Source organism: Agelaius tricolor, unplaced genomic scaffold (genome assembly GCF_023055355.1).
Source record: "Agelaius tricolor isolate 1412-34295 unplaced genomic scaffold, bAgeTri1.0.p SCAF_29, whole genome shotgun sequence".
Taxonomy (NCBI): Eukaryota; Metazoa; Chordata; class Aves; order Passeriformes; family Icteridae; genus Agelaius; species Agelaius tricolor.
Genome location: NW_027269289.1, coordinates 5,349,784 through 5,365,302, shown reverse-complemented (window position 1 = coordinate 5,365,302; position 15,519 = coordinate 5,349,784). Strand labels below are relative to the sequence as shown.

The following is a 15,519-nucleotide window of genomic DNA, read 5'->3' as shown; positions in this document are numbered from 1 at the left end:
ATCCCCACGGGAAGCTGCCCTGCAGGGGGATGAGGCTGGTGCTGGAGGTACCAAAATCAGCTCCAGCAAAATTCCCGACCAAAAAAAAAATAATTTCTGAGCATGAAGAAAATGAAAATCTTCCCCAAAGCCCAGGGAGATTCATTTCCTCAAACTGCAGTGGGAACTGGCAGCCGAGAGCTGCGTGGAAAATCAAATCAAAACACGCAAAACAGGAATGAACACAAAACTCTCCCGCTGCCCATTTACTCAACTGCAAGGCAGGCAGCAATGTTAGAATTCTCCAGGGCACAGTTTTTGCCTGGAGAAGGCAATTCATCCAAATTGTCATCCAATATTCTCACAAAGTGTTTTATCTGCCTTAGAATGGCTGGAGAGGAAAAGCACATTTTACTGCCAGCCTGTGAAATGAGCTGGGAGAAGAGAGAGTGAAATTTCATTTTAGTAACCTCTGCCAGGCCAGGTCTGGGGGTTTTTTTTCAAAAGTTTCATTTCTGAATAAAAAAGCCTCGTTTTTAGAGGTGTTGGGAAATCATTCGCTGCTCAGTCACACACGGAGCAAATGGGACACAAAATCAGAGACAGTTTGGGTTGGAAGGGACCTTAAATATTATTTAGTTCTCATCATGGGATAAGTGAAAATTGAATGTTTGTGTTTAAATCCAGGGAGAGAGTGCATGAGATGGATCTGCTTCAGTTCTGTATTGGCTAACAGGGAAATACTTTCTTGGCTAATGACTAAAACTGGTTTAGTAATTACATCTGGTCATTAAATTAGTAATTAGTTTAGTAATTAAATGCTGGCAGGTGGAGATCCCAAAGCTTTGTCACACAGATGACCTGTCCAATGCCAATAATTTATTTATATCCCTACAACCATACTGGCAATGTAGAAATATTAAAAAAACATTGCAAAATAAAAGGAAAATTAACACATTACTCTGTGCAAAATGTCCTTGCTTTGCTTCATGTCCCAATTTCCAGTTTGTTTTTCCCCCTGCTGTGTGGCAGGGGGGTTTCCAGGGGCTGCCAGCGACTCTGTGGCTCTGAAGGAAGGAGAAAATCTGAACCTCAACTGCACCTTCAGCACCCTCAGCAGCAGCAACTTCACCCTGCAGTGGTTAAACCCCCGGAATTTCACCATTTTCCTCAATGCCCAGCAGGGTGAGTGTGGAACCCAGAGCGGTGGCGCTGCCCAGCAGGGCTGGGGACGCTGGGCTGGCCCCGCTGCCACCCGGGCCAGGGCGGTGCCCAAAGTGCCAACGGGGGGAGGGTGTGGCAGGGTCCAGAGGGTCCTTTGTGGTCACCAAAATTGGTGCCTTTTGGGGCCACCTGAAAACAGAGGCCAGACAAAATTAAAAGAATACAAAACACTGGTTTTCTGTCTATTGAAGGGCCTTCAGGTACACTTAGGGCAGATAAAACCCACCCAAAATGGACAATGGGTCACAGGGTTCACACTTTTATAAGTTTGGTCCATTTGCATTTTGGGGGTGAATCTGCCAATTCCAGCTGCAGCTGATGAAGTCATTGACCCCAAGTTTGCTGCCCCCAACTCCCTTTTGTTCCCATCTCTGGGCCCTGAGGCAGTGAGGTGCCCTTGATTGCCAGGCCTGGAGAGGAATTGTTGTGTCTGCCCAAATGGGGAAGCAGCAGCTCCCACTGTGTGTGGAGTTCAGAGTTCCACACTAAAGAACTGCAGGTTACAAATAGATGGAAAATATAACAATATACTATTATTAAATAGAATTTATTGTTATTGGTAGTAGTACTAGTAGTATTAACATCAGTATTAGTATTAAATATAATATCATCTCTTTCAAATAGATGGAAAATAGAAAAGCTGAAATCCTGGAGAGGAATTGTTGTGCCTGCCCCAAATGGGGAAGCAGCAGCTCCCACTGTGTGTGGAGTTCAGAGTTCTAAAGAACTGCATTAATTTAATTCTAAATTAAATAAATTAATTCAAAAATTAAATAAATTAAATAAATTAATTAAATCTTAATCATAAGATTAAAATAAATTAAATAAATTATTAAATTGCATTTATCTCAAATACATTTAATTATTTATTAATTAAATTTATTGAATAAATTTAGCTATAAAATTAAATAAATTTAGGTATAATATTAAAATTATTTGGATTCGCCCAAATTGCTGGGAATTCCTTCCAGCTCAGTATTCTGTCAAAACCTCAGCTAAAAAAAAAAATTAAGATAAAAAGAGAAGTTTTGAGGTCTCTTTCCCCCTGATGTTTGTACAAAGCCCCAGTTTCAGTTCAATTTAAGGGCAGAAAGTTGCATTTTCTGTGCTGCAGCTGTGGGAAAAGTTCATGGACTTGCTGGGCGGACCCTGAGGGCTCCTGTAAATTGTGCAGCAGGAGGGAAGAATTAAAGACCAGAAAGTCAAGAGAGAGAGAGAAAGGAGAGCAGAGATGCCCTAGGAGATGCTTTCATTTACAAACCTGAACTTTTCCAATCCCATACAATAAAAACCCTCCCCAAGCTTTCTCCCTGTGCTGAACCAAGCCCGTGTGTGCTGCATTTTCTGCTCCTGGCAGTTTTAAGGGACCAGAGGTACAAACTGCTGCGCTATTCCAAGGAGGAATTGTCCATCCAGCTGTCCAACCTGAGCCAGCAGGACGAGGGGATTTACAGGTGCTTCTGCTACACCAGGCACGTCAAAACCAAGAGCCAGAAGGTTGAGATTTTGGGTAAGTCCCCTCACCTGCTCTGGCTTTTTACCTAGAGCAGGACAGAGCCAGCTCCTCAAATCCACACCTGAATTTTTCCAGCAATTTCTCCATCAATTTTTCCATCAATTTTCCCACCAATTTTTCCACCAATTTTTCCACCAATTTTTCCATCAATTTTCCCACCAATTTTTCCACCAATTTTTCCACCAATTTTTCCATCAATTTTTCCATTTTGTTTTTAGCTCAGCCCCCTCCTGTGGCAGCAGCTCCCTGGCCACAGACAGCAGGCACAGACTTTGCCAGAAAAACCCTGGGAAGCTGTGGGAAACTTAGAGGAAAAGAATTCAAACAATTATTGTCTCTCTTTCTGTAGCCATTCCTTACAGATATTGCTCTCTAAAATTCAAAGAATTCAAAGAATTCAAACAATTAAAAAAATGTATTATCTCTCTGTAACCATTGTTCATAGAGCTGGTTCTCTAAAATTCAAAGAATTCAAACAATTCAAACAATTATTATCTCTCTTTCTGTAGCTATTTCTTACAGATATTGTTCTCTAAAATTCAAAGAATTCAAACAATTCAAACAATTCAAACAATTAAAGAAATTTATTATCTCTCTGTAGCCATTGTTCATAGAGCTGGTTCTCTAAAATTCAAAGAATTCAAACAATTCAAACAATTATTATCTCTCTTTCTGTGACCATTATTTATAAATAAGGTTCTCTAGGGTGTGTTTTTGATAGCCACCAATAGTGTGGGCGAGGTTTTCACTTTGAGGCCAATCAAGTCTTAGGTCCACCATCGTTTCTACAAAAACTGTCGATTTCTAACAATAAAATCTTAGGTTTTCCATTATTTCTATAAGATCTGTTGATTTCTAATAATAAAATCTTAGGTTTTAATTGTTTCTCTAAGAACTGTAGATTTCTAATCACAAATTCTTAGGTTTTCCATTGTTTCTATAAGATCTGTAAATTTCTAACAATAAAATCTTAGGTTTTCATTGTTTCTATAAGAACTGTAGATTTCTAATAATAAAGTCTTAGATTTTCCATTGTTTCTATAAGAACTGTAAATTTCTAACAATAAAATCTTAGGTTTTCATTGTTTCTAGAAGAACTGTAGATTTCTAACAGTAAAGTCTTAGGTCCACCATTGTTTCTACAAGAACTGTAATAATAAATTGTTTCTAATAAGTTAATAACAATTTAATAATTTAATAATTATTATTTCTAATGATAAAATGTCTTTAATGCCTTCTGGATCGTGGAGTCAATGCTAATTATTACCCCCTCCTTTTAATTATTACCTTTTAATCATGCTGATTAAAAGGAAAAGAAGAAATAACGCTGATGAAAAAAAAGAAATAATGCTGATAAAAAAAAGAAATAATGCTGATAAAAAAAAAGAAATAATGCTGATAAAAAAAAGAAATAATGCTGATGAAAAAAAGAAATAATGCTGATGAAAAAAAGAAATAATGCTGATTAAAAAAAAGAAATAATGCTGATGAAAAAAAAGAAATAATGCTGATAAAAAAAAAGAAATAATGCTGATAAAAAAAAGAAATATTGCTGATGAAAAGGAGTAGAAAATGCCCCTAAACTGATCCTAAACCTTCCTGCTGCAGCTGCTCCATCCCAGCCGGTGCTGGAAATGTCCCAGGATGAGGAAAGAGGCCTCAACCTCTCCTGCCTCACGCAGGGGGGCAGACCCCAGCCCCAGATTTCCTGGCTGTTGGACAACGGGATTGAGCTCCCAGGTAAGAGCTCAAAGCTGCTTTGAGGACTAAAATTCTTATTTTTGGTCAGTTTTGGGTGGTTTGGAGATGCTGGAGGGGGAAATCTCAGCTGGGCTGTAATTCATGGCTGCAGCTTGGGGCAGGTGTGGGGAACAGGCAGGATGGGGATAAAATGAACCCCAAATCCTGGGATTGCAGCACTGAATGGGGAAGAAATGAACCCCAAATCCTGGGATTGCAGCACTGAATTGCACTGGGATGAAATGAACCCCAAATCCTGGGATTTCAGCATTGAATTGCACTGGGAAGAAATGAACCCCAAATCCTGGGATTGCAGCATTGAATTGGGAAGAAATGAACCCCAAATCCTGGGATTTCAGCATTGAATTGCACTGGGATGAAATGAACCCCAAATCCTGGGATTGTAGCACTGAATTGGGAAGAAATGAACCCCAAATCCTGGGATTGCAGCACTGAATTGGGAAAAAATGAACCCCAAATCCTGGGATTGCAGCACTGAATTGGGAAAAAATGAACCCCAAATCCTGGGATTGCAGCACTGAACTGGGATGAAATGAACCCCAAATCCTGGGATTGCAGCACTGAACTGGGATGAAATGAACCCCAAATCCTGGGATTGCAGCACTGAACTGGGATGAAATGAACCCCAAATCCTGGGATTTCAGCACTGAATTGGGAAGAAATGAAGCAAAAACCTTGGAATTTCAGCATTGAATTGCACTGGGATAAAATGAAGCAAAACCCTTGGAATTTCAGCACTGAATTCCACTGGGGTAAAACAAACTCACACCCCTGGAATTTCAGCATGAAATTCCACTGGGGTAAAACAAACGCAAACCCTTGGAATTTCAGCACTAAATTCCACAGGGATGAAATGACTGCAGAATCTTGGAATTTCAGCACTGAATTGCAGTGGGATAAAATAAGGCGAAAAATCTTGGAATTTCAGCACTGAATTCCACAGGGATGAAATGAATCCAGAATCTTGGAATTTCAGCACTGAATTCCACTGGGATAAAATAAAGCAAAAAATCTTGGAATTTCAGCACTGAATTGCAGTGGGATAAAATGAACCCAGAATCCTGGAATTTCAGCATGAAATTCCACAGGGATGAAATGAGCCCAAACCCCTGGGACCTCAGCTCTAAATTCCCATGGGATAAAATGAACCCAGAATCCTGGAGTTTCAATAGGAAATTCCACAGGGATAAAATGAACCCAGAATCTTGGAACCTCAGCACTGAATTCCACTGGGAGAAAATAAAGCCAGAATCCTGGAAACTCAGGTCTAAGTGTCAGTGGAATAAAATAAACCCAAAATCCTGGAAGTTCAGCACTGAATTTCACTGGGATAAAATGAACCCAGAATCTTCAAACTTCAGCACAAAATTCCACTGGGATAAAAAAAAAAAAAAAAAAAATCTAATAACCCCAAATCTCTGTAATTTCAGCATTAAATTCCACTGGGATAAAATAAACCCAAAATCCTGGAATTTCAGCATTAAATTCCACAAGGAATTTAATAATATGAACCCAGAATCTTGGAACCTCAGCACAAAATTCCACTGGGGTAAAATAAACCCAAACCCCTGGAATTTCAGCATTAAATTCAACAGGGATAAAACAAACCCAAAATTTTGGAACCTCAGCACTGAATTCCAGTGGAATAAAATAACCCAAAACTCCTGAAACCTCAGCATTGAATTCTACTGGGATAAACTGAACCCAAAATTTTGGAACCTCAGCACTGAATTCCACTGGGGTAAAATAAACCCAAACCCCTGGAATTTCAGCATTGAATTCCACAGGGATAAAACAAACCCAAATTTTGGAACCTCAGCACTGAATTCCAGTGGAATAAAATAAACCCAAAATCCTGGAATTTCCAACCCCCTAAATTCTACAGGGACAAAATGAACCAAGAATCTTGGGAATTTTGTACTGGATTCCACTGGGATAAAATGAACCCAAACCCCTGGAATTTCAGCGCTGAACTCCACTTATTTGGGATAATTCCACTTTATTTGGGATTGAAAAACCCCCAGAATCCTGGATCTGTGGTTTTCAAAGCCTTTCTTCTCCTTCAACCTGTCTGCTGCTCAAATAACTGCCATTCTGGCAGGGCTATAAATAACATTATTCTACAAATCACTGCCTTTAGCAGCTCCAGTGCACATCTGCACAAAAAATGTGAGAAAAACACAAATGGTTTTTTTTTTCTTTCACGCACCAACAAGCTCTGACTTGTGTTTTGCATCATCAAGAAATGCATTTAAAGCTGAACCTGGCCCTAAGATGGTTTATTTTTAAGTAAGAGCTCTAGAAAACAGCAGGGAATTGTGTGTTCTGGCCTGAGTATGGATGGAAATTGGAGTTAATAACGAGAATGAATTGGGTCTGAATAAAGTAAAAAATGAAATAAATCTTAATAAGAAGAGTAAATCGGGTTGGCAGATGAAATCTGGAGGGTTTGAATGTAAAAATAAAAAGGTGTTCTGGAGTAATGCATGGTTTGTAAATGCTGCCTGTGTCTGGGAAGAGCTGGGCCGAGTGTGAGGGCCTGGCAATACCAGCTGGGAAGTCACAAAAACCCCAATATTTCTATAAACTGATATTTTATCCCCATGGTTTTTTATCTCTGTCCCTCACAGTGTTTTTCCCAAAATTAAGGCGTTCCCCAAGCCTGAGATCACCCTGATAAAGTGAATTATTTGTGACTTCACTGCACACAGTTCAGACACTATAAACACCTCCTGCAAGCCAGAGCTGCATTTTTCAAATATTTTAACAAATATCCAATATTTTAACAAATATCCAATATTTTAACCAAAAATCTCTCCTTGCCTTTGGAGCAGAGGGAAGACCTGAGCTGGCACCTCCCAGCCCCAGGAAAGCCCCTCAGAGCTGGGGCTGCTGCCTTGGTTCACCTGGGGCCGCCCTTCAGAGCAGCCACTTTTACATGAAAAGATGAGAGACACAAATTTCATTGTCTGAAATATAAAACTTCATTGCCCTAATTCACTGTTGCTCCAATTCCTGTGTTTTTCTCCATTTTTTTTTTTTTTTTGAAGGCTTGGAGTGACTCTCCTTCCTCCCCCTTCCATCCCCAGCTTTAATCACTTCCTGCAAATATTTACACTAATCAGAAAACAGCTAATAAATCTTAATTACTGACAGCAGCGGGGCTCAGCAGGGGCAAAGCAGCTGTGATTACTGACAAAGATGATTTCTGAAAGACTTTTGGAGCTCTCACCTGGCCCTGCTGGGGAGGCAAAAGAGGCTGAGAAAGGCTGGTCTGGGAAGGTTCATTTGGGAAGGTTCATTTGGAAAGGTTCGTTTGGAAAGGTTCATTTGGAAAGGTTCATCTGGAAATTGGGAATTTCTTTCATTTCAGGGCAGCAGAGCAAGGGGTGCATCAGAGGCTCTGCATTGTAAACAGGGATATTTGTGTCCTCCAGGAAATATCTGAAACACCTTCCCCTCCACCAGGGCTGTTCAAACACATCTCTGCTTACATCAAATACAAATTTAGTTTTCATTTCACCAGCATTGCCTGCAGGCCTGGGAATCCCACCAGAGTCCCCCTAATTCCTTGTGGCAAAGCAGGGAATCCTCTGGGTAAATTCCAACAGCTGGAAAAGGGGAAGAGTCAAACCTGTGCTTTAGGAGAACATGATTTCAGGGGGATAGAAATGATTTTATTTTATTTTATTCTTTATTTTATTGTATTGTATTGTATTGTATTTTTATTTTATTTATTTATTTTATTGTATTGTATTTTGTTGTATTTTATTTTTATTTATTTTATTTTATTTTGTTCTTTTTTATTTTATTTTATTTTATTTTTATTTTATTTTTATTTTATTCATTTTTATTCTTTTTTTTCCTTTTTTAAAATTCTTTTTTTTTATTTTATTTTATTTTATTATTTTTTATTTTATTTTATTCTTTTTTATTTTATTATTTTATTTTATTTTATTCTTTATTCTTTATTCTTTATTCTTTATTCTTTATTTTATTTTATTTTATTATTTTTTATTTTATTATTTTATTTTATTTTAATTTTATTTTTATTTTATTCATTTTTATTCTTTTTTTTCCTTTTTTAAAATTCTTTTTTATTTTATTTTACATTATTATTTTATTATTTTTTATTTTATTTTATTCTTTATTCTTTATTTTATTCTTTTTTATTCTTTTTTATTTTATTTATTTTCTTTTATTTTATTCTTTATTCTTTATTTTATTTTATTTTATTTTATTTTTTATTTTATTTTATTCTTTATTTTATTTCATTTCATTTCATTTCATTCTTTTTTCTCCCCACGGACTCGCAGGTGACACCAGGCACCAGCTGGGAGCTGATGGCAAGAAATGGATCAGCAGGAGCACGCTGAGGATCCTCAGCTACAGCCCCGGAGCGACAGCCACGTGCATGGTGCAGCACCCTGCACTCGGGCCACAGCGCCTGGGGGCCTCTTTCCCCCTCCAGGGCCTCCCCAGCTCCGGTACTGCAGCTCTGCCCCTCCAATCTCACTGCCCTGAGCCCGTGAAAATGATACAGACCCCAGGAATTGTGGGGTCTGCTTTAAAATGAGGAACCTGGGGCAAAAAGTGGGTTTGGAGCTGCCCCTCAGTGGCAGAGCTGAGCAGCAGCTCCTGCCCCAAGCTCCCCACGGCCGAGTGTTTCATTTTATTCCTCATTTCAGAGCAGCAAGGGCAGGAAAGGGCTGGAAAAATATTCTGAGGGAAGGAAAGGTGAGGGTGGGACTGGAAGGGAGACCCTTGATCAACCAGAAAACCCAGTGAAAAATCCAGAGCATGGAGCAGGGCAGAAAATCCAAACAATCCAGAGCATGGAGCAGGGCAGAAAATCCAAATAATCCAGAGTATGGAGCAGGGCAGAAAACCCAAACAATCCAGAGAATGGAGCAGGGCAGAAAACCCAATAAAAAATCCAGAGCATGGAGCAAGGCAGAAAATCCGAACAATGCAGAGCATGGAGCAGGACAGAAAACCCAATAAAAAATCCAGAGCATGGAGCAGGGCAGAAAACCCAAATAATCCAGAGTATGGAGCAGGGCAGAAAATCCGAACAATGCAGAGCATGGAGCAGGGCAGGGTGGTTTTTCAAGGATCTGCTCGGTGGCAAAGCTTCTTCTGATTTTTGTCATTTTTTGGGGGTTTCTTCAGGCTGCAAACAAGCAACCAGACTTGCAGAGGACGCACAAGTTCCCAGCCCTTCAGAGAATCCAGCAGGTTCCAGTTGTCCAGGGAATCCAGCAGGTGCCAGCCCCTCTGCATCCCCGGAGAATCCAGAAATTTCCAGCCCTTCTGCGTCTCCAAAAGATCCAGAAATTTCCAGCAGCCCTTCTGCATCCCCAGAGAATCCAGAAGTTTCCAGCCCTTCTGCATCCATAGAGAATCCAGAAGTTTCCAGCAGCCCCTCTGGACCCCCAGAAAATCCAGAAGCTTCCAGCCCCTCTGCATCCCCAAATGATCCAGGAGTTTCCAACCCTTCTGCATCCCCAGAGAACCCAGAATTCTCCAGCCCTTCTGCATCCCCAAAAGATCCAGGAGCTTCCAACCCTTCTGCATCCCCAGAATTTTCCAGCCCTTCTGCATCTCCAAAAGATCCAGGAGTTTCCAGCCCCTCTGCATCCCCAGGGGTTCCAGGAGGTCCCAGCTCAGCACCAGCCCAGCCAAACCTCACCGGTGTCACTCTGAAGGGTGAGTTTGGTCTCAGCCACCTGAGTTTATCAAATCTGAAATGACAATTGCAGAAATGCTGCCTGGCACAGAGCTCCATCCCACATCCCAGAGCAGTGTGGGACCCAGCACGGCGTTTCCTGCTTGTTCTCCCTTTTTCCCAGCCAAAATTCCTCTCCTTGGAGGAAGAAAGGCAAGAGCAGGGTGGGAGCCAGGCTGGGATGCTCTGGATGGGCTGCACTAGATGGCACTGTGCAACAACTGTTCACAGAACTCACAGAACTCACAGAATCACAGAATCACAAAATTACAGAATCACAGAATTACAGAATTACAGAATCACAAAATTACAGAATCACAGAATTACAGAATTACAGAATTCACAAAATCACAGAATCACAGAATGACCAGGTTGGAAGAGACCCTAAAGGTCACAGAGTCCAACCCAGCCCCAACCCCTCAACTCAACCCTGGCCCCCAGAGCCACATCCAGGCTTTGTTAAACACACCCAGGGATGGGGACTCCACCACCTCCCTGGGCAGAACATTCCAGAACTTTATCACTCTTTCTGGAAAAATCTTCTTCCTGCTATCCACCCTGTATTTCCCTTGGTGCAGCTCGAGGCTGTGTGCTCTGGTTGTGTCAGTTCCTGGAGAAAGAGAGAAATTCAAGCAGCAGCAGAAGAGGACGATTTTAGAAAATCCCAGGGAATGGAATGGGGTAGCAGGGAGGAAATTCTGGGAAGCACAGCTGGAAAAATCAATTTCTTCTAGCAACCAGTGTAACTGGTGAAAAGGACCACTGGAAAATTTTGGAAAGGGAAAAGTATAGACAACTAAAGGAAAGGAAAAGGAAACATATATATATATATAAATATATATATATATATATATATATATATAAGGAAATCTATAAATATTTCCTTTTATGTATAAATAATACAAATAAATAATATATGAAAAAGGAAACATATAAAAGGAAAATGTATACATAACTGCAAAAAGGCCTCTTTGCTCCAATCAGATTTCCCCTGCAGGAAAGAAACTTGATTTTTCAGGAATGCATCCTTGGGGTTGAAATCATTCCTGTTTGAATTCCCAGAAATTCCCAGCACGTTTAACAGCACCAACCTGTGTTACAGAGCAAAATCCCGAATCCAAAGGACCCCTGAGGAAGGAGAAGAATCTCCTGCTGCCCATCCTGGTGGCTGCTCTGATCCTGGTGCTGCTCATCATCGTGCTGCTGTTCATGGTGAAGCTGAAGAAAGCTCACGGGGTGTGGAAGAGAGGTGGGGAGCAGGAACTGGGGGCTCGAGGCCATCCCTGGGGTGCTCAGGATGAGAAATCGCCGCTTTGTAACTCCTCTCTTGGGATTTTGGGGAGATGATGGTGTATGAGATGGTGGTGATCTCTCTCAGGATGAGAAATCCCCAAATTGTGACTCAGAATTTTTATGAGATGATGGTGATCTCTCTCAGGATGAGAAATCCCCATTTTGTGACTCTTTTCTCAGGATTTTTGAGAGATGATGGTGATCTCTCTCAGGATGAGAAATCCCCATTTTGTGACTCTTTTCTCAGGATTTTTGAGAGATGATGGTGATCTCTGTCAGGCTGAAAAATCCCCATTTTGTGACTCTACTCTCAGGATTTTTGTGAGATGATGGTGTATGAGATGATGGTGATCTCTCTCAGGCTGATGAGATCCCCAATTTGTAACTTCTCTCAGGATTTTTGGGAGATGATGGTGTATGAGATGATGAGGATCTCTCAGGCTGATGAGGTCCACATTTTGTAACTCTTCTCTCAGGATTTTTGGGAGATGATGGTGATCTCTGTCAGGCTGAGAAATCCCCATTTTCTAACTTTTCTCTCAGGATTTTTGGGAGATGATGGTGATCTCAGGCTGATGAGATCCCCAATTTGTGACTCTTAGGATTTTGTGAGATGGTGCTGTATGAGATGATGGTGATCTCTCTCAGGATGAGAAATCCCCAAATTGTGACTCAGAATTTTTATGAGATGATGGTGATCTCTCTCAGGATGAGAAATCCCCATTTTCTAACTTTTCTCTCAGGATTTTTGAGAGATGATGGTGATCTCTGTCAGGCTGAGAAATCCCCATTTTCTAACTCTCCTCACAGGATATTTATGAGATGATGGTGATCTCTCTCAGGCTGATAAAATCCCCATTTTCTAACTTTTCTTCTCAGGATTTTTGGGAGATGATGGTCATCTCAGGCTGATGAGATCCCCATTTAGTGACTCTTAGGATTTTTGTGAGATGATGCTGTATGAGATGATTGTGTATGAGATGATGGTGATCTCTGTCAGGCTGATGAGATCCCCAATTTGTAACTTCTCTCAGGATTTTTGGGAGATGATGAGGATCTCTCGGGCTGATGAGGTCCCCATTTTGTGACTCTTCTCTCAGGATTTTTGGGAGATGGTGGTGATCTCTGTCGGGCTGAGAAATCCCCATTTTCTAACTTTTCTCTCAGGATTTTGAGAGATGATGGTGATCTCTGTAAGGCTGATGAGATCCCCAATTTGTAACTTCTCTCAGGATTTTTGGGAGATGATGGTGTATGAGATGTTGGTGATCTCTCTCAGGCTGATGAGGTCCCCATTTTGTGACTCTTCTCTCAGGATTTTTGGGAGATGATGGTGATCTCTCTCAGGCTGATAAATTCCCAGTTTCTAACTCTTCTCACAGGATATTTATGAGATGGTAGTGATCTCTCTCAGGCTGAGAAATCCCCAATTTCTAACTTTTCTCTCAGGATTTTTGGGAGATGATGGTGATCTCTCTCAGGCTGAGAAATCCCCATTTTCTCACTCTTCTCTCAGGATTTTGGGGAGATGGTGGTGATCTCTGTCAGGCTGATGAGATCCCCATTTTCTCACTCTTCTCTCTGGATTTTTGTGAGGTGATGCTGATCTCTGTCAGGCTGATAAAATCCCCATTTTGTGACTCTTCTCTCACTATTTTTCTGAGGTGATACTGATCTCTCTCAGGCTGATGAGATCCCCAATTTGTGACTCTCAGAATTTTTGGGAGATGATGGTGATCTCTCTGAGGATGATAAATCCTCAATTTGTGGCTCTTTTAGGACTTTTATGAGATGATGGTGTATGAGATGATGCTGATCTTTGTCAGGCTGATGAGATCCCCATTTTCTCACTCTTCTCTCAGGATTTTGGGGAGGTGATGGTGATCTCTCTCAGGCTGATGAGATCCCCATTTTCTCACTGTTCTCTCTGGATTTTTATGAGGTGATGGTGATCTCTGTCAGGCTGAGAAATCCCCATTTTGTGACTCTTCTCTCAGGATTTTTGGGAGATCTCTCTCAAGCTGATAAAATCCCCATCTTTTGACTGCTCTCACAATTTTTATGAGATGATGGTGATCTCTGTCAGGCTGAGAAATCCCCATTTTCTAACTCTTCTCTCAGGATTTTCTGCTCAAGGCAGAGGGTGAGAAGGAATAATGGAAAAAAAAAAAATCTCGTTCTCATAATTCAATTTAGTGGTGTTTTAATTATTAAAAAAATTCATTTATATTTTTTAGTTATTTAATTTTTTAAAATTTTATTTAATTAAATTTAAATAATTTTAATAATTTAATAATTTAAATTAAACTTTGTGGGTTTTTTCCACAGAAAATGATGTTTCAGAACAAACACTGGAGAGTTATAAATCCAGATCTAACGAAGACAGTCCAGGCCATGAGAAGAATGGACAAGGTAAAAACCTTTAATTAACATATTCTTGTAAATATGTTCTTGTTTTCAACAACAACTAATCCTTGTTTTATTTAATTATAAAAAATAACTATCACAATAATATTATAAATGTTACAGTATTATAATATTCAATTAGTATTAAAATACTTAATTATAATAAGTATTTAAGTTTATTTAATTAATTATAAATAATTATCTTAATAATATTATAAATGTTATAATAATTATAATAGTCTAGTAATATTATACTATTTAATTATCATAAATAATTCTTGTTTATTTACTTATAATAAATAATTCTTGTTTTATTTAATTGCTGCTGACCATGGCCAGAGCAGGTGGGAACCATAAATACTAAATACTAAATAATACTAATACTAATGCTACTACTAATAATAATTTATTAATAATAAATTATAATTTATTATTATATATATAAATAAATTTATTATTTCTATTATAAATAATAATTTATTAATAATAAATAACACATCACAAATATGTGTTGTGTTTTAGCTGGAAATCCCAAATCCAACATGCAATATGTAACAGAAGGACACACGGAAACCCCAGAGAAGGATCTGGAAACCCCAGAGAAAAATCCTGAAAGGCCAGAGAAGAGCCCAGGTGACAAAACCACGGCAATAAATGAGGAGATGTTCACGTGTGGAAGGGAGACAGATGTGTAACGATGGCAGAGCTGCAGGAAACTGCAATTTCCTGATATTTACAAGAAACTTTTCGGGGATCTTGATTTGAGGGAGCAGGGGGGACAGGGAGCTCCATCCCAAAGCCACCTGGGGGTGCTTTTGTCCTGGAGACCTGGCCTGGGTCACCTGGGACCTTCTGAGCACATCAGGAACCTCTGCCACCAACAGCTCAGGTGCTCTTGGAGACCTGGCCTGGGTCACCTGGGACCTTCTGACCACGTCAGGAACCTCTGTCACCAACAGCTCAGCACCCTCAGTGCCCTGGAAACCTGGCCTGGGTCACCTGGGACCTTCTGAGCACATCAGGAACCTCTGCCACCAACAGCTCAGCACCTCATGTGCTCCTGGAGACCTGGCCTGGGTCACTTGGGACCTTCTGACCATGGCAGGAGCCTCTGTCACCAACAGCTCAGCACCCTCAGCGCCCTGGCAGGACATCCAGACCCAAATTAGGATATTTATGGTTGATTTTGTCACCTCCTCTGTGACCACAGGTGCTACAAACCCACTGTGACTTTTCTTTTCTCCCTGGGACTCCAAACCTGTCACCCAGCAGGGCAGGGAGGTGGGGCTGGAGCTCCTGGAGACCTGGCCTGGGTCACCTGGGACCTTCTGAGCATGGCAGGAACCTCTGCCACCAACAGCTCAGCACCTCAGGTGCTCCTGGAGACCTGGTCTGGGTCACCTGGGACCTTCTGAGCACATCAGGAACCTCTGCCACCAACAGCTCAGCACCTCAGGGTCACCTGGGACCTTCTGGCAACGTCAGGAACCTTTGCCATGAACAGCTCAGCACCTCAGGTGTCCCTGGAGACCTGGCCTGGGTCACCTGGGACCTTCAGAACCTGTCATGAACCTTGAACATCTCAGCACCTCCTGTGCTCATGGGACCCCAA

At 40.7% G+C, this 15,519-nt stretch overlaps 1 protein-coding gene across 1 annotated transcript; it reads left to right on the top strand.

Annotated features, from left to right (window-relative positions):
- The first annotated feature begins 954 nt into the window (after positions 1 to 954).
- CRTAM (cytotoxic and regulatory T cell molecule) lies at positions 955 to 15,358 on the top strand. Its single transcript, XM_071449684.1, has 8 exons — positions 955 to 1,164; positions 2,561 to 2,713; positions 4,328 to 4,459; positions 8,797 to 8,967; positions 9,653 to 10,189; positions 11,311 to 11,457; positions 13,830 to 13,913; positions 14,430 to 15,358. The coding sequence occupies exons 1-8, from the start codon at positions 969 to 971 to the stop codon at positions 14,600 to 14,602; spliced, it is 1,593 nt and encodes a 530-aa protein (XP_071305785.1). The 5' UTR covers positions 955 to 968; the 3' UTR covers positions 14,603 to 15,358.
- The last annotated feature ends 161 nt before the right edge of the window (positions 15,359 to 15,519 follow it).